Genomic DNA, 19669 nt, shown 5'->3' on the forward strand with positions numbered 1-19669 from the left:
TGCCCTGAAGCAATTGCAGAGAACAATCTGGTCGGGCTTGGAAATGGGGACACTGCCTGTCGTGTTTTGGACCACATGACTTTTCACTTTCACTACATTTTTCAGCAACTACACAAAACAGTTTGAAAAGCACAGTAACCATAACCATCTGTAGCTTTTCCACTACACACTAAAATCACACCTTGAGTTTAAACAGGTTTCTCTGTGGCCAGATAAATTAAGCTAATACTAGTAATCAGCAGTATGAAGGAATGCAATGTGTATGTGTGTCTGAAGACATTTCTGATTCTCCAAAATGAGTGAGAACTAGAAAAAGCCTTCTACAATCTTTGTTTCTTCTGTTGAATTTTTGATCATATGGTGGAAGATCAATAGAAATAACCAATTACTTCCATAAGACTTATTAAATATTTGTAAGTTCAGCATACTTAAATGGTTTAGTCTATTTTTTTTTTTTTTTTTTTTTTGGCAAGGCAGGAAAACCCACGCCTGTCTTTAGACTGCAGAGGGAATTAACTGGAATTTATCTTGGAGCATTGGATTAGTGTTTTGTGGCTTTTGAAATATTTCCTATATTGGTACAGAATTTCTAACCCTTAAATATTAATTCCATTGCTTTATCTCAATACTCCCCAAAACTCAATGTTCCTTTTTACTTTGGCTGACCAGAACTCTTATTTTCACTAAGAGTTCCAGTTATGCAGAACCAATGGAATGAAATTTGGTTTTGTTATTAGAAACAAATAAAACCTCATTACTGTTCAAGACACAGATGTAACCAGCCCTCAGCTAAACACTCTTATTTCTTTGATTATGAAAATGCATTTCTTCTGAGAGTTGTGAAAAATTTAATGCCTAAAAAAATGAGCATAGTTCAGACTTCTAAAAAGGAATATTGTTGGGAGTGACAGTGATGGTCCAGAACTTTACACATCGACAGCAAGACCAGCAGAAAAGGATTGGAAGCACTGACTCCAGCTCATACAATCTAAAAACCAGACACTACAAGAATCACGTTGGACATTTTTAATAAACAAGAATGCTAAAAATTTCATTGCCAAATGAATCTATCTGTGCCCAGGGAAACCTTAAATGGATGAGATTTCTTGTGATAGATTACTCAGGAAAGCCAGGGAGTATTTGCACATCTGATCTAAGACTACCCAAGACATAAACACATAGAATAGCTTGAGCTGGAAGGGATTTACAAAGATAATCAAGGCCCTGCACAGGACAACTCCAAAAATGACACCATTTGTCTTAGAGCATTTTCCAAACATTTCTTGAACTCTGCCAGGATTGATGCTGTGACCAGTTTCCTGGGGAGCCTGATCCAGTGCCTGATCACCCCTTTGGTCTAATATCCAACCTAAGCCTCCTGTGATGCAGCTTCATGCCATTCCTCAGGGTCCTGTCACTGATAACCACAGAAGAGGGATCGGTGCCTGCTCTTCTTTCTCTCATGAGACAGACTGCAGTGAGGTCTCCACTCTCTCTCCTCCAGGCTGAAGAGACCAAGTAACCTCAGCCACACCTCATACAGCTTCACCTGTACATCCTTCATCTTCATGATACTCCTCTGGATGGTCCCCAATAGCTTTTTTATCACTCTTACATTGGGGTGCCCAAAACTGTACACAGGGCTCAAAGTGAGGCTTCACCAGCACAGAGCAGGACAATCCCCTCCCTTGCAATGCTGTGCTTGATACACTCCAGGAAATGGTTATCAGCAATGAATCTAAAACTTTTAGATAAAAGCAGACCTACTGTTGAAATTAAGATATATAAACATGTAAAACAAAATATTTTAAATTAAAAAGCTTGCAAATGTATTGGTATCAGGGAGTAACTTGAATTCCTTGAGTCAAAAATGAAAAGCTTAATAAATGGATTATCTAGTATAAAAAGACTTAGGAGCTTGAAACAGGATAGGTCAAAAAATTTATATTCACTGTTCAGACTAGAGGATTGCAATCCTTCCCCCAAGTCTCATTAAAATCATTATTAGTACGCTACTCAAAATTCAAGTCAGATTCAGTTTGTTTGAACAAAGCTGGTATGAATAACAGAATATTTGATAATGTGGAGAAGAAGTAATTTCAACTGGTACTAGAATTATTAATATTAGACTAAGTAGCATTTCTCTTTATACAATAGAAAATAATACTGCCAATTTTTTCCTTAGCATTAACAGACTACACAAAATGGCACAAAGCAGGTGAAAACAGAAGTGAATGAAAACCCTCGTTTTGTGGCTTTTGAAATATTTCTTATATTGGTACAGAATTTCTAACCCCTAAATATTAATTCCATTGCTTTGTCTCAATACTACCCAAAACTCCATGTTCCCTTTTACTTTGGCTGACCAGAACTCTTATTTTCACTAAATCAGTCCTGAAACCAAATAAACTGAGGTGATAAGTCTCTTTCAGACTGTTATTTAAAATCAGAGGGAAAAGAAAGTTGTTTAGTTTGAGTGTTTCTTTGTTTAAACTGAAATACATAGGTGATTGTGGGCGGAGAACAGAAAATTAGCTTATGTAGCTCAGCACCCACTGTGCCAAGGCTTTCATACAAGAGAGGAACAGAAACAAGACATCAAAGAGTACTCAGAAATTGAAAAAAATATTCGTTCAGCACAGCTATGAAAGATGGAAAAAGAAGCATGCGTGATATTAGAAGGTTACAATAAAAACATAATAAAGATACAGGAAAGGTCACATCAGCCTTAGAAGTTAACTGTTTCATTCCAGTACAGATTTTTTTTACAGCACACACATTTTGCTGTTTTAAAAAGGAAAGAAGATTCCATCATAACATCATACTGAAGTATTTTAAATATCACAGGAAAAACAAAAGAGTATTATTAAACAGATTTGAAAACTTGATTTTCTCAGAGCTCAATCATTATGCATTTGTTTAGTTCTACCCATCCCCCTGCATAAAGTGTCATTTGTAAATCCTGAGCCCAAATTCTAAAGAAACTCAGAAAAAGAAAGTTTATTTGGATAAAAAAGAACAAGATTTTTCTGTTGTCTTTGTGTACTTCCCAGAAAACCAAACACTTGGAAGTGGTTCTTCAAGTTTCTTTGGTTTGACTTTGGAATATAATATTTTTGAAGTTTCTATTTTAGAAGAATGTAGAAACTAGTCCAGCTGCTGTTTTGATTTAAGTACGTTTTTATTCAAATTACAGGATTTATCACTTAGTTTTGTAGCATTTGAAGGCTAATTTTGTGGATTTTTCTCTACTAATGGCAATAAGACCATCCTATTTGGTTCTATAAAACATATCATAGACGGTATTTTCAGGAAATACATCTTCAGCAGAAGATAACCATTTTCCCTGTGCAAATGGCATACACTAAATAGAGACAGACGATCAAAACTCAAGGATTATAACACTAGCATCTCCCATAAATTTGCCTAAGATGACAGCTAAAGGCCTCAAAGCAGGTAGAAGCTCCACAAAGCCAAACCCTTTATAATGTTCAAAAGCTGGCCAAATTAAACCTGCCTGCTATACCACACCTGATTTATCTACTATAATGTTACTGAAGAGCACCCTTTTCTCAGACAGAAATTACATAATTTTCCAATAGTTTGTCTGAAATCAACCCTATTAGTGCTATGGTTTAGCCCCAGCGTCTAGCACAGATGACACACAAATTCATAAAGAAAATTAACTCCACCCCAGCCAAAACCAGCACAATGACATGTGAACTACTTCACATTTCACTCACACTTCTGAAGAGAGGACACATTTCCAAAGTGAAGTGCAGTTTGAGACTGGCCATACTTAGTACACAGCAGCCTAGAGACTTCTAACAATGAGTCAGAAAGTATTGTCAGACTCCTGTGTCTCTTGGAAGTTCAAGAAATACACTTGCTTCAAGGTATAGCCACCAGAAGTATTGAGCCCACCTGAGTCACCTTAATTGACACACTACTTAGTAGGCAATTTCAGCACAATAACATTTTTTCCCTTTATCTTTAGATGGTATGTGATGCAGTCAATTAACTAATGGTCTACTTGCATTATGTGTGTTTAACATAAGGAAGGCTGGAAGGCCATGACTCAAGTCAGTTCAGTCAGGACACTACTAAAACACCCACCAGAGGAGATTTCACTGAGTGACACAGGAAGCTGGCTGAATTGGAACATGGAGACAATGCAGGTACCTAAGGATACAAGCTTCCAACATGAGATGCTTAGGTGCAAGTCAGAAAAATATCTGTGCTGGGGAAAAGATGGCAGGGAAAGTCTGGTGTGGCACTGACTCGGTCCTAATATGTCACTTCTGACAACACATCGCTTCTGGGGACACGCATGGAAATGTCAGGGACTGTGAGGACAGCAGCAGGTGAGAAAGAAGTTGCCAGAAGACCAATTTACAAATGCACAGAGGGATGACAAACCTGACAGCTTCCTTTTGTGTCTAGCCATTATCCTCTGCAGTCTTACTAACAGAGGAGGTTGCTTGATGAACACATTTAATATACCAACAATGCAATCTACCACAGCGTCAATGCTGTAACGCTGTACATTTGAACTCAAACTTCCTGGAAGCACTCATTATATAATTTCAGCTAATTTGTCACAGCAGAAAACAAAGAATGTATATAAAACATCGAGCTTGTTATAAAAATATATTTCTTTTTACTTAATCCAATGCAAACAATCCTAATATATTGCTTACAACATAAAAGAGAAACAGGTTTTCTTTCTCAAAATAATGCAACAATTAAATTAGGCAGTTAACAATTAAAATTAAATTAGAAACATCTCTAATAAAAGCTTCATTCATCTGCTGTGATTTCTTTAACTCTTACTATGCATATATTCATATACTATTAATTCTGGGAAAAAGACAGTTGCACATTTGACATAAAAATGTGTTAGTTGCCATGATGTTTCTCTTCTCCCTGCACTTCCGTCAAGAGAACTTCTGTCAAGCTCTGAAGTTCAGCCCTGCTCTCTGACAACGTTTCATATCAAAATAAATTAAGAAGTGGGACGATATCTTAACATGAATCTTTGTATAATAGAGAGAATTGTATCTGCAGGAAAACACAAACATAGTCATGAAGACAATTCGTTTTGTCTCACCTTTCCCCCATACACTAGGTGCATAACATCCAATTAAAAGATCGCGAAAATACTGGCTAAGGACACAAATCAAATCAGCTCCCTTTTCAGAGTTCAGCTTCAGAATCACTCTAGAGGACAAGAGCCTGGAGTCTACATAGTGCTCCTTTTCCTGTCACAGACAGGAAGTCCTACACTTTGTACAAAGAAGCCAACAATTAAACAACATGAAAAGTAAGTTAGGTTTGCTGTATGACAATTCTTAGCTCAGTGGTTCTGGTTATTTTCCAGAATAACCTTCATCCCATTTCTCTGTGTTAATATTTAGGGAACTTTACGGAGCTTTAGGGAACAATACTATCATCCAGTGCCCCCGAATTCTACCTGTTCATCATGCATATTCTGTTTTTACACAATTCTACACAGCATAAATCAGCTGATGTATCAGCACTTGGCAGTTATTGCATTGTTTTAACTTTTTATGTAACAAAACAGAAGAAACACTATGTAATCACAGCCAAAAACTATATACAAGTTGTCACTCCACTCCCCAGCCCAAAGATCTGCACCTATTAACCAAATTAGAGAACTGGAGAAACTATGTGAATGCTTTTTAGGCCAATTCACTACACAGAAATTTAATAAAAATCATTCTCTAATGAAAAGAGGCTTTTTATATTCTTAATGCATTATATTCTTAATCAGATGAGAAGTCACTTTAAAAAACCAAGCAAATGATTTAACAACAGTGGTAAACTTTCCACTTCCTATAAAATGAAATGATTGCTTTTTGTTGACTGTTTATGTTTTACCTTCCTGGAAAACAACTTATCTAGAGATACACAAAGATTAAGTCTTAAAATTAAATAGTCCAGGAAACAGTTTACATACTTAGGATGTCGGATGTCTGGCAGGGACCGTTCCAGTGCTATGTTGTTGCTAACAAATATGTTGAAGCCATTTTCCCTATAAGCAGAATCATCATGGTCTTCCTCTGTAAGAGGGTATGGTTTCCCATGTTCACCTTTCCCTACAACAAAACAAAAGAATTATTTACCTCAAACTGACAGCAAAAAACGTACTACAAATACAAAAAGAAGATACACTGAACTTCAATTAGTACACTGTGCCTGGAACACTCAAAGAAATTTCCTGCAAGGTCATTAGAAATATTTCTGTTATTTTCAATACAAAACTAGAAAGTAGGTATAAGAAACAAGATTAAAAAGCCCCTCTGAAGCCACCCAATTAATCTAACTTTCCTCTATCCAGACACACAATCAGGTTAAAGCCATTCTATATAGAAAAATTTCAGTTGTAAATGAAGCTAAGAACTTTCTTTTCCATAGCAAAATTGTGAATAAATGGATCAATTCCAGCAATATGCCTTTCAGTCACTATGAGGGACCTGGTCACTAAGTTACTTTAAGTTACAGCACCCCTAACCCACTCATGTTTTCAGAATGCAACTTCAGCACTGAAGTTTGGGGTTCCTCCTTCCAGAAGGAACAAAGAGGAAAGCAGATGTTTTGCTCTAGGCTCCTTGAGCACCCTTGCACTCCTAGGGACAAGACAGATCTATTCACTGTTTCTAATGCCACAGCGCCATGGAGTTGTCTCAGAAACTGCTCACTTTTGTGCGTCCCCAAAGAAATTATCTGCTTGTTCCCTAGTAAAGCACAGACTTTTTATTCCAGCTTTTTATTCTCAAGTTATTTCTCATCATCCATCACTTGGCTTGCTTAGTACCTACCTCAGGCTACCATACCTCTACGCCTTCCAGTAAGAGAGCAGAGAACAAATAAAAGCACTTCAAAGAAAATCAGAAAATAAAAGCCTTCAATTCTTCCCAACTACTTTCATTCTTCCCATTCTTGCAGAGGATGTACTTTTCAGGGTTTTAAAACCCTTCAAGCCTACACAGGTTCTCAAGAACATTTTCTTCCTCTTGCATCTCATTGATCAGATTATAAGCTCTGTCCTTCTACCACCAGGCACCCTCTTAAGAAAACACCTCCTTCCACCAGGGCTCTTGTAGGGAAACTAATCAGCTGGATGCAGTAAGTGATCAAGGGCATGTGATCCACAGCTAATCAAGAGCTACTACAGCTGTGGATAAAGAGGAAAGCAACCAGAAGCTGAGAGAAACATCCAGTGGTATTCTTAAAGCCTGTAAGGCTCTGTTAGTTCCCTCTTTTGCACTACACAAGACATTAAAAACACAGACTATACAATTAAAGATGCTGTAGTGACTCAATTTTAGACTTTTTTTCAGCTAAAATTTTTTTTTTTTATTCCAAAATTTGTGCATGTATTTACAATTTCATTTAAATTCTTAATTAAAACAATTAAGGTTACTTATAAGAGGGGAAATTAATTCCTATCATGAAACCCTTTCTGTCTATGCTATTTCATTACTAACACGAATTGCATTTTGTCTATTTCATCCCCAAATGCATGCAACACACTAACATAATACAAAATCTGAGACTAAGCTTCTACGTGAATCTTTATGATTACATACTGTTATTGGGGAGGAACTATGATTATAAAAAAAAAAGCTAATAAATCAAATACCACTCCAAATTCAATTGAACAATTGTATCAAATATGTTTCTTAATAAAGTAACACAAAGCTAATGTCATTTCTGTCTAAGAAAGAAATTTTAGCCCCTCTCTTTCAGCATATGTTCTACATAGACCAGAAGTAAATATTTTAACTGGCTATTACTAAGAATTTTATCCAGGTAGTTACTAATATTGTGAACATTCTGAAATAAATTACCTTTGTGATTAAAACATAAAAAACATTTTTTTTTTTTTTTGTTACCATAAAATTTCCTGCATATTCCAGCAATTCACCCTGTACGAAGTGAAGTTGATTCTTGCTTTGCTTTTCTTAAATGAGTCTGTTTGGCTCTTCAGGAGATGAATATTTACGCTAAGAGTTTTCTTCACGATGTCCCTTGCCAGTGAAATTGAAGACAAGCATTTTTAAAACAGTTTTCCATTCTTCCCCATCAATAAGAAGCAATATCACTATGTATAAGCCAAAAGTATAGATATCATGGTCGTTATCTAGAGCAGCTCAGGAAAGGGCAGAACACCTCCGCTATCATGGCGTGTAAGTATTTACCCAAATTGCTTTTGCACTTATGCAGTAGAGCCCAGCCATGAGGGGTACTAGAAGGTGTGAAGCATGACTCTTTCCTAACACTTTATTAAAATACTCATGTATAGCATAAACAGAGGCTTATGCACCTTTTTGAATGTCATGACTATTTCTCCCAGCTTTTTGTTTGCTTGCTCTCTCACCCCGCAGTTCCTCCTGATTAACTAGGGATCATTAGCCAGGGGAGCCATCTATCAGATCCAGCTGGAAGCAGTTTGCTCATTTCTCTGAAAGAGTTTTGGTAAAAAGAGACCATTCCTTATGAATAACCTTGAAAGGAGAGAAATAAGAGAGCTCAGAAGATAAGCATTAAAAAAAAAAAAAAAAAACAGTACAACTTTTGGGCAGTCATTAGACTTGAAAGATTCCCTTTGCAGAGAAAAGCGCCATGTATGAGCCTTCTCAACATTAAAAAAATATCATAAACACAGAAAACTCTCCTGTCACTGATGCACCTTCCTAGATGTCTGACAGTAATTTCTATCATTGCACAGTGGTTTGCAAGTGGACCTATATGCCAGGATAAAAAGGAGAAATTTCACAATTCAAGAAGAGTAAAATTCGGTGAAAAGGACCTTGATTAAGTATAATTTAAAGTATAATTACAAGACTACTTTAAATATATTGATAGACAGATAAGCCCTTTTATACTGTCTTTCCTGTCTAAAGACAAAACAGCAATACAGAAAGTGCAACAAGGCTATAAAGTACTGTAGGAACTGAGAGTAAAAAACCCAATGGTGACTTTTTTTGCCTCTTTACATCTAAAAGGGGTCTCATGTAAATGTGATGGATAAAACCAACCCAGCACTAAGACTTGATACTAAGTCTCTGAGGCTGGTTTACAATTGCAAATTAAAAATCACCTCATAAACTAAGGACACTCAGAAGTTTTAGTTCAGGATTTTGATTTGTCAAGGAAGGGAGAAACCCAATAGCACAAGAATGACACAAATTCAACCTGGGCCCAATAATCCCATCAAAATGCTCCACTGCATGGAAAGCCTCACAGCAATGTTTAATTCATACAGTGCTGTCTTACCTTTGTGATTACAGAATTAATAGTCTGATTTTTAACTCAGTAATTAATGTAAGGAAGCATGATAATATGCTGGGGTTTCCTCTTAAGGCACTAGGATGGTTTTGGAGTTAACATCGCTACGTTGCTTAGTACTGTGCTATTTTAAGGGTTCTAATACAGCATCTTAAAATGCTTCTCCATAGGTATTCACATAAAAAAACCAGATAATGTAAGACATTGAAGGCATCAAGATAAAGTACTGGCTTGGCCTAGTATTAGATACTCTATAAGGCTTTTTTTAGTCCTACTCAGGGATGTTAGTCTCCTAGGAAACCATACACTCTATGCCTAGCCCTAAAAATTTTCAGTTGTACGCTTGACAACTTGTGATAACTGATAGTTCAAGAACACCTCAGTTAGGCATCTTCTGCTTATGTATAATGCAGATACAGCAGGAGAGGAATAAGCCCTCTTGTTCAACAGATGGTTCAAAGCGAAGACGGATAAGGTGAAACAAGAAAATAAAAAAACCATTCGGTATACTCAGTAGAAAAATCTAATTGCAGAATAATGGCTCTGGATCAGCCACATTGGTATAGTTGCCAGGTACTATAATTATAAAGAGAACAGGGATATTTTTGGCAAAATAGATCAACTGTGAATCAGTTTGAAAATGCAACAGGAGTGCTGCACTACCTTCCATATGCAATAGATAGGGGACCTTGCTTAAAACAATAAACAACAAATCAAGTGGCAACAGGTTCTCATTTCAGGGTCTTTTGGGTTTTCTTTTGGGGTTTTGTTTTTATAATTCAGATTAACATTATTTATAATTCAGCAGGCATGTTAAAAAAGATTGGCAAGATTGGCTTTGCCATGTAAGTTTAAGAAGTTAAGCAACTGCTTGACATCTTAACACAGGAAACCAAGTGGATAAAGAACATAAGCCATTCAGTGTATGTGGGGAAGAACTGTGTACAAATTTGAATTATTTACTGTTTATGCTCACTGCTGTTAGTTTACCCAGGCATGACTACACAGCCATAGAAAGTCAAGACTATAATTCACATAAGTATTTAAGCACAGCCTTTAATTCAAGCATTCAAGCACTTTAACACTAAACCAGTAGTAGGGAATACAAATTCTCCATATGCAAAAGGCTTTAGTACATACAGGGATTTTATTTTAATATGTAAACCTACAAATAATTAAGTCTTCTTACTTTTAGTGCTTTTTATTATTTTGGATGAGTAAGTTCTCCCATTCTTTCTAATATATATTAGGAATTACCTCTAAATATTCCACTGAGAATCTACCACAGTTTGGCTGTGCTCATCACTCATAAACTCCAAGCTCATCCCCTCTCATGGAACTTTTCACAGTGAGAACAGATGTTTAATCTTGTCCTAGGGTAATCTTTCAATACAGAACTGAAGTCCCATGAGGAGGGAGTGACTGTATTTCTTAGCAGAGGTAGACAGAGAAACATGAATTCCAAATGAATGCAGTCACACATCAGCCTCAAAGAAAGAGTGTGAGAAGTAAAATGGGAAAAAAAGACCAGCAACAGAATAAAAACATTTGAATCAGAGATCATACATCATTTTGACATACAAATTCTCAGTAAAAAAACGTTTTGATCCCTGATATGGCAACTGGCCAAGTCAGAGGGCAAAACGCCTGTTTAAAGCAATCTGTGGTATCTTTTACATAAATTCTGAAATTTTCGTAGTGCACAGTTGTATACAAGTCTCCCATCTTTCACTGTGGAGATCAACTTCATATTATTTAGATAAGTAAAACAGATTAGCAACTCAAACTGCCAGCACATTTTTTTTATGGAAGTGAATTTCCATTTGAGCACTAACAAAAATAATTGCATTCCTTATTTTTCCTTTCCCTCACAGCCAGGAGGGCAGGGTGCAGAAATGACCTTCTCCTTTCATATTACAAAAGGAATTGATTGTTTTGAACAAATGCCTTTTGTGGTTTCACACATTTATGTTAATTTCCAATAAAATGGATAAAAAAATTAATTTAATAAATGCATGAATGATCTTTGACAATTTGTTATGGAGACAGAAAATTTAAACTTCATTTCTCATATTAAAATAATTCCCTTTAATCAAATGGAACTACCCAGCTTGCAAAAAATGTGTAGGTGTATATTTACATGTATATAAAATGACTTTTCAGACTGAAAATAAAGAATATTTTTTGTAACTGTATGAGTCGTAAAACAGTGGAATAGACAATCCAGGGAACATGTATAGGCATGCAAGAAATGATAACATGCCTCAGAAAGATGATTGATACAACTCTGGTCATCTATTAAGGTGGATTGCAACCTTAAATTTCTATGAATGCTATGAGAAATAGGAGGAGAAGTGACTATAGGTTCCCTCAGAGTCTATAAAACTCACATCAGAAACTGGAGTATATTTATCTCAAGCATATTCTACTTTTCCTAAACTTTTTGGAGTCTCAGTCAGTTCTACAATTTCATTACCCTAATTTATATTATAGGGAAAGGAATTTAATGGATTTTACATCAATGGAAATAGGATCAAATGTATCTTTTAAAAATATTTTATCACTACCTTGTAGCAGTTTAAAAAGGCACTACAGTAAGATTTACAACACTTCTAATTATTTATTACATAATTCTGTCAAGGTCTGAGGCAATATAAAAGGCTTTTTCTTAGCATTACAGAAGTAATCAAATCTTACTTATGCAAAAACCTTGTCAAGGTAATCCTGAGCAATACATTTTTGAGCAAGAATAAATTATTTCTTTAAAAATATATAATAGAATTTTTTATTACAGTTTCAATATCAAACTATTACAGAAAACAATCAAAAAATTCATTTTTCTGTTAGAAAGCATTTAAGTCCCTACTATTTTATCTATGTTCAGATGACAGTAGTACATACAGGTTTTCTTTTCCAAGGACCATGTTGTCCTTGGTAAGTGGTATAGAGATGTTATCAGGAGCAAGTATGAGGCTTTGGCCTCTCTGAATTGCTGCTACAGTAATATGATGTTGGCAGGAGAAATATAAACGAAATTGTTTCTCTCTTCAGGAACAGCTTTATATAAATAGCATAAAAAGGGCAGGAAAAGAGAGAAAAAACATATAACTTTAAATTTTGTCATTTGACTGCCTGCTCACATCCACAACTAAACACTTAACATTCAAACCACAAGAACAAAAATAAAAAAAAAAATCAATCAACCAAACAAAAAACCGACAGAGAAGAACATGCTCCTTAAAAAAAATTAGAAAAGTTCATTCAAATTGTACTGTAGCTGGATCTTTGGAGTATTGTTTACATATCCTTCACATGAGATAAAAATGAAAGGAACCTGTTACAAACACAAAATGAAATCCCTACTTACTGTATTCATGTGTTCTGCCATTCCTCAACCCAGAGAGGGTAGAAATTAGGTAAAGGAAGAGCATTTCCAGGAGAGGAAATGAGAGGTAAAAATAGGAACCTCTCAAATGCATGTACTTTACAGATGTTTGAGAAGCATTTTTATAAAAAAGAATATCCAAGTGGGGGAAAAAAGAGTAAGTTGCAGCTTTGTATCCATATTAAATATAATTTCCAGATTTCCACATACTTAACAAGTCTAGGCCAACTCACATTAATTTAAGATCATAACTTCTGTGTCAGACTGCAAGGAAAATAGGGACAATATTTTTTTTAAGACTTCATGAAGCAGGAGACGCTGATTACCAATATTCTGTATACATCAAGCACATGCTAGCATTTAATGTGCATTTGTTTGAAGTGGAAACAAGAGAAAATGATGTAAAACAACAGTGGGTCAGGCTGAGCAGCACAAAAATGAGGAGCAGTAGTGGCAGTGAGCAGAAGAATGAACGAGTGTACCAAGTGGAGCAAGCAACAGCAACATCTGGCAGAGTGTCAAAAGCCCCAGGTCACAGCACAAAGCTCTGGAAACTTCAGCTGTGGCTTTTTGCCTCACAGGACTCCACAGTTCCCATGAGTAAGGCAGCCTTTGGCTCAGGAATGGAGAAAATCACATGGCCTAGCTGTTGCCTTGACAAAATGGATTGAAAAATTATTATTGTCATAACTTTAGGAATTAGCTCTTTTATATTGCCTGTTTATCTGTAATAAAATATTGTTTGCTGAGTTAATTAATTTGCAAGAAGAAAAAATTAGCTCAATGCTCTTGAGATTAATTCTTCCAGGTATCTAGTCATTTTACTAGATGCCACTTTAAAATGCCTGGCCTTTACTGTTGGCAGTGGTGTCCTAGCAGGAAAAGGGCATTATACAGGTAATCATTAGAAAAATCCAACTCTGTATCTTTCAAATAACCAATATGAAATGATTGATACAGAAACAAGAAACTGTGGTATACATTTTTTCAGTTAGTAATTTTCAATTAATTAATCAATAATTAATTTCTAAATCTTACAGCCTGTGCTTTATGGAGTATTAGACTAAATTGCCCCTTCCCTTTTACATTCATTTGAAACATTAAAAATGCAGCCTCTAAATTTCCAACACTGACATTGCAGAGTAAAAATACAGTGTGCATGTGTATGAGGGAAGTAACTGTTTTAAAACATATCATGAGGTAAAGCAGTGGGATTGTTTTGTTTTAGCAGAAGAATGACTGCATATGAACCCTGAAAAGTCAACTGTCCAAAGGCTAGAATAAACATTTAACAAAAATAAGCAATTTTTCTTAAAGTTAATTTTTTTTTTTAAGAATTTTTCTTAAAAGGTACAGCTTTTAAAACTTGCTGCAAGTACTACAATGGCTTGCTGGGTGGAAGGACTCATTCAAACCCCTCATTTGCACCTTAATAAAAGCTAGCAAAAATAAAAGAAAAAAGCCAGACCATACTATTTGGTTTGTCCAGTGTGTTTAGAATGCCGCAGTGTACAATGCAAGATAAGCAGGAACACATGCTGTTTTGATATGGGCTGCTCTATCACTGCAGCAGAGAAGCAATATCCTCAGTAGTATTCTGCAGGCTGAGCTGAATCTAATCATAATTCTGTAGCCAAGGGATGCATAGTACATCTTCTATTTAGTCTAACTAATCACCAAATGCCACAGCCACTAGAATGTTTTTTTTTTCATTTAACATTAGACTGGCTGTAGACCATTAATCAGAGCCAAACACAGAATGAGCAAACACGTGAGAAACAGAATTCAACCATTAAAAATGCTTCACAGTTTCAGTTAGTAACTGAAGGACCTGCTAGGATAGCATAGGATGGAACATAACATGGAAAAAAAATCTACTAATAATGGTAAGGTGTTTCTGTACTTAAATGAATTAATTCATAGAAAATGCCTCAAGAATGGCATTCTAATAGTCTCTAATACCAGAAAGTCTTATCTAATTAATGTGTATGGTCAAGCTGGTATCTTTAAAAAGCTCAAACCAAAGTGTCCATAACAGGGTTAGACACAGGAGCCAAACAGATCCACAAATGCAAAATTACAGTTACACAGGTAGTGTTTCAGAAGACCCTGAAATACAAAATGAAAGGGTCATAACAGCTGAAATTAACCTAACAGTTATCCTCGCTCCTCTATTTTTCTTCATTATAAGACATATTATAACCATGTGCTGTTTTACCATATACTATCACAGGAAAAAAAAATAGAATGTACCACAGGAAAAAAACTTCTTAATATGGAATTTTTTTTTCTTTTTTTTCATTAATTCAACCTAAACTAACTCCAGAAGCTGGCTTTGTGGCTGCCATATGAAGAAGATGGAATAACCTGTAAAAAATGAGTGTGAGTCAACAGTGTACAACAATGTAGTCACTCTTGTACATGAAGCATTATTCTGTGATGTGTATCTGTCACAATTCCCAGTAAATTTGGATTTAACCTGTAGGACCCCTACAAAAAATTCTGTAACAAAACAAACCATGAACAAAAAAACCAGCAACAATAAATATGTAAATATACATACATACATATATAATAAACATTCTTACATATGGAGATAGTAAATATTCACAGTTAAAATTTGAGGCAGACCCAAGAAGCAGAACTAAGCCATCTGATTCCCCACATGGTGACTCAGTGACAAGGACAAACTCATTCCTTCTGTAAATCTGAGAAGAATGCCAATAAGGAGGCAGCATTTGCTCACTCAGGGCAAGATTCTCAGGTAGTACAGAAATGCTTTATTGCTTTTTCAGGACTGTTCAGATTTATACATTGTAAGCTGAGTATGCAAGTAATTACCAGGGATAATATAAAAAATAGATACCCCTAAAAATTCAGAGATATAAGAATTATCATCAAGGCAGGCAATATAAACCCATATGAACAACTGAGAGAAGCAATGCCATGTTCCTGGGACTGGCCTGCCTAAGTCCTTCTGCTTTACTTAGAATAAAATGCATTTTGTTCTATCACACCCAAAGTAGCACTCTGAATCTCAATGGTCTTCTTTTATTTCTTGTTTTCTTTTGGCAAATCAGAGACATCACTCTTGTGAAAGCTTTCAATACTACATATACTGCTCCATATATTCACTATCACTGCACTTCCCAGCCACTGCCTTTCCTTGTTCCTATAAAAGATTCTAATGCTGCAATCGTTAGTATTGCCTTTTATCACTCATTTTTAAATGCATGGTTTTTAAAATGGTTGAAAATGCATTCTTTATTTTAAAGTCTTACAACTGACTCACATTCCTGTGGTAAGGAGAGCTAAAGTTAATGCTTGACCAGCTCTGAGCACAGCACAGCTCTCCATAGCCCTTTTCCTCCCTTGCCATTGATTCACATCTTTCTGAATAATACAAGTCTAATTAATGCCAAATTTTTTTTCGAATTCCTGACACAAATTTGAGCAAATTTCCTGTACTAAAGTCAACTGAAATTTCCAGTCAATATATGCTTTCGAATCATGCAGAGGCAGAAGTGGAGACTTCAGGAATCACCTTCAGCCATGATCTGAACAGATTTTCAACTAATTAGTTTAACATATTTTCTATTCAAAAGGACAACTCATCACTTACAGAACACAACTAAACATTTATCCCAAAGCCACATTTATGCATAATTCAGTTGGAACCCAATATGTCCACTGGGAACTTTTCTGAAAACGTTAGCTTATTGAGAACTGATGTCTGGATTCAGCTAAAAGTATTTTCTGATTTTTTAAAAATGAATTGTTGATATCTGAGTTAAGAGAAGCAAACAAAAAATATATTTTGAAAGCCAAAATTTTAAAATTGCGGTATTTTTTTATTTTCTTCCCAAATCTTATATAAATGACAGAAATTAACTAATATTAATAAAGGATAGACATTCAAGTTAAAAATTTTGGTTTTGAACCAAAATAATACTTTCTAACATTATAGACAGAAAAAAGTGTCAATACCAGCTTAAAGTCTCACATGGACACAGCTTGAAATTTCAGATGCATATAAAGAAAGTCCCTACAAATTTCTTTCTCAATGAGAAAATTAAAAAAAAAAAAAAAGTTAAATTCCATTTTGCAGATTTATGATGTATTTATGCAGCACACAGTAACTCCGAATTCTACTTAGGGGTGTATGATCAAGAGCCCCTCAATAAATTCATTTTTTAAGGAGAAAGATCTTTAGCAACCACGTTAAAAGAGTAAGCATACACAGCCCTCCATAACCACAGGTAACAGAGGAATAGGATGTAAATCACAGACTCATTTTAATTTTAGGTTTTGTTTCAAATTCATTAGCAGAAACTCCACCATTACATTTTTCAACTATATTTAAAACTAGAAAAGCATAAGAAAAAACTCACCACACCTTATATTTTTCAGAGAGGAAAAAAACCCACTTAGTTTGTCTATTTTCTTGCTATTAATTCATCTCTGCATGTCATATGATTTAACTTAGAGAAAGTGTTCCTGCATATATTTATTTTTCCTGTACTTGCTTAAATAGTAAACCAACACCCCTACAATAGTGAGAGAAATTATGACAATGGACTTCGACTGGATTAAGAACTGATGCTCTGTTGCAGTGGTTTGACCCTGGCTGGATGCCAGGTGCTCACCAAAGCCACTCCATCACTCCCCTCCTCAGCTGGACAGCGAGACAAAATATAATAAAAGCCTTGTGGGTTGAGATAAGGGCCCGGAGAGATAAATCACTAACTGCTGTCACGGGTAAAATAGACTCAAATTGGGGAAAAATTATCTTATGGCCAAGAAATGCTCAGGGTCTCAAAACTTCTGTCTGACTTCAGAAGTGACAAAAAAAGAAGAAAAAAGGATGAAAACATGATCATTATCACCATTTATCACACATTTTAAAAAGCTGTTCATTGTATAAACTGGGGGGAAAAAGTAATTTCAATACCAAGCTGAAGTGGCAGTATGTAGTAACTTGCTTAACTGACTCATTAACAGCAGCTAATTAAAATGTCATCCCTCCAGAACTTTAGCTACTCACAGCCTTCACTCTTTTTGTGAAGCATAAGAAATCTGGATTTCTTTCCAGTATAACCATTCTAGTGAAAGCTGGGAACAAAATAGATAGGAAAAAAAAATCCAAATAAACTAACATTATTTATTTATAGGCTTATTTTCTTTTTATGTGACAATATTAGAAATAGATTAGTCTCTCAATGACAAAATCCTTGAAGTATTCAAGATTTGGGAGGATAACAGAATCAGTACTCTTTTAAAAAGCCTGCAGCTTGCCCTCTGGAGACTACTCTTTCCCCACTTTACACACCAGCACTCACTGTATTTCTGATCAGTCTCATCTTTTGTAAACTGTCATGGAAGAAAAATGCAAGAAGCAAGTAAAAATACCAGCGACCTCATATACATTCACAGTAGTTTCCAAATCACATACAAGCTATCCAATTACTTAGCACGTAAAATAGAAGTAATGGTCAGGGTAACCTGAAAGTACTTCAGCTATCTTTTAAAAATATAAAAATGTAAACTTTTCCATGAGAAATTTCATGAGACTGTTTCCATGTTTTAAGAATGCCTATAATGAAACTTAAAATATGCATCTTGATTTTTTTTAAAATCTGAGCATTTTTCCACTGAAACTCCCAGCAAGTTTTACTATTCACATTTCAACATCACCTGCAGAACTTTTAATCAAGATTGCCTAAAAAAAAAGTAGAAAAGTCTATTTCTACCTTGTAGCCAGCAGAACTGTCACACAGACTTGCAGGAAAAAAGGTCACTCCTAGAAATGTGGTTTCTTTTTCTACTTTCTTTATATTAGGAGGAGGACAGAATCCCCATGACAACACTGCAAGCATGTAGGGCGTAAAACTTTGTGTTGTTACACAATCCCATCCAAAAGGTAGCTAAGGTAGCTCTGTTTCATAAGCAGTGATTACAGGGCATAATTTGATGAGCTAGTGTCTATAAAGCAAATGATAGCAAAACAATCATACATCTCTGCCTTTTCACATATATTCACTGGATGTCAAACAAATGGTTTCACCAGTCCAATAATTTTCCTCTGTCAGCTTATTTAATGAAAACAGGAAAGAAAGAAAGTCACCTTACACATATTTCAGTCATAAACTGCATTGAGATAACTATAGTAGACTTTTGTGCTTGCAAACTTAATTCGTATCCTCAAAAGAAAGAAGCTATGACAGGAAAGCAGGCACTATTTATTGGGTTGGTTTGAGTTTTTTCAGGAATCCCAAGCATTTTGTTGGCTTCTTGAAGACCAAAAAGCTTAAAACAAGACTCTCAAAGTGTTTTTGTGAATGTAACCATGTCCCCTGCTTCTCTTTATTTGACTTTTCATAGCAAACTAAGTGATGCTTCCTTGTTCCACTGAGTCAAGCAATAATTGCCCTGAAGTGACAAACTTGATCATTTTTACTTGCGTGACAAGAGCTAATAAGATCAATTTAGATGGTCTATAGAGGTCGCCTCCTCTTTATACACAGACAGGTCTGCCCTGAAGGTCTCTAAGCTGTTTGGTTGTTCCCAACTCTCTGCAAATGAGCCCCAAGTTTTTGAAGACTATGCAGATAAAATCACTTTTCCAGAACTACTACAAAATATTTCTTTTGTTAGAGAAACAGCCAAACGTAAAACCAAACCAGCCAAGTATCTACAAAGAACTCCTACTAAATATTACTTAGATAGCCCTGAAAATGTTTAAGCACAGAGAGGAAGATGCCTAACAGAGCCAAAAATCAAACGATCATTCTAGAGTGGAAATGCCAAATTAAAAGATCCATTTTAGCTGAGAGATCCTCTCATACCCTCCCTCCCAAAAGCCCAAACACAAAATTTCTAAAGTCAAAAGTCAACTTTCCTCTTAAGACAGCAACTCTATTAAATCCCCAAGTATTACTTGTTAAATACATTCAACAATATCAGCTCTTG

General features: G+C 35.5%; 1 protein-coding gene across 4 annotated transcripts in view; it reads right to left on the reverse strand.

Annotated features, from left to right (window-relative positions):
* GALNTL6 (polypeptide N-acetylgalactosaminyltransferase like 6) overlaps window positions 1–19669 on the reverse strand; it is a 434988-nt gene that overhangs the window by 251447 nt on the left and 163872 nt on the right. For all 4 annotated transcript variants that reach the window (XM_030271350.4, XM_072928381.1, XM_072928379.1 and 1 more), the window contains one exon: window positions 5981–6119. In XM_030271350.4, coding sequence (XP_030127210.4) covers window positions 5981–6119 — 139 coding nt within the window. The remainder of the gene's footprint in view (window positions 1–5980; window positions 6120–19669) is intronic.

This window comes from Taeniopygia guttata, chromosome 4 (assembly GCF_048771995.1).
Source record: "Taeniopygia guttata chromosome 4, bTaeGut7.mat, whole genome shotgun sequence".
Taxonomy (NCBI): Eukaryota; Metazoa; Chordata; class Aves; order Passeriformes; family Estrildidae; genus Taeniopygia; species Taeniopygia guttata.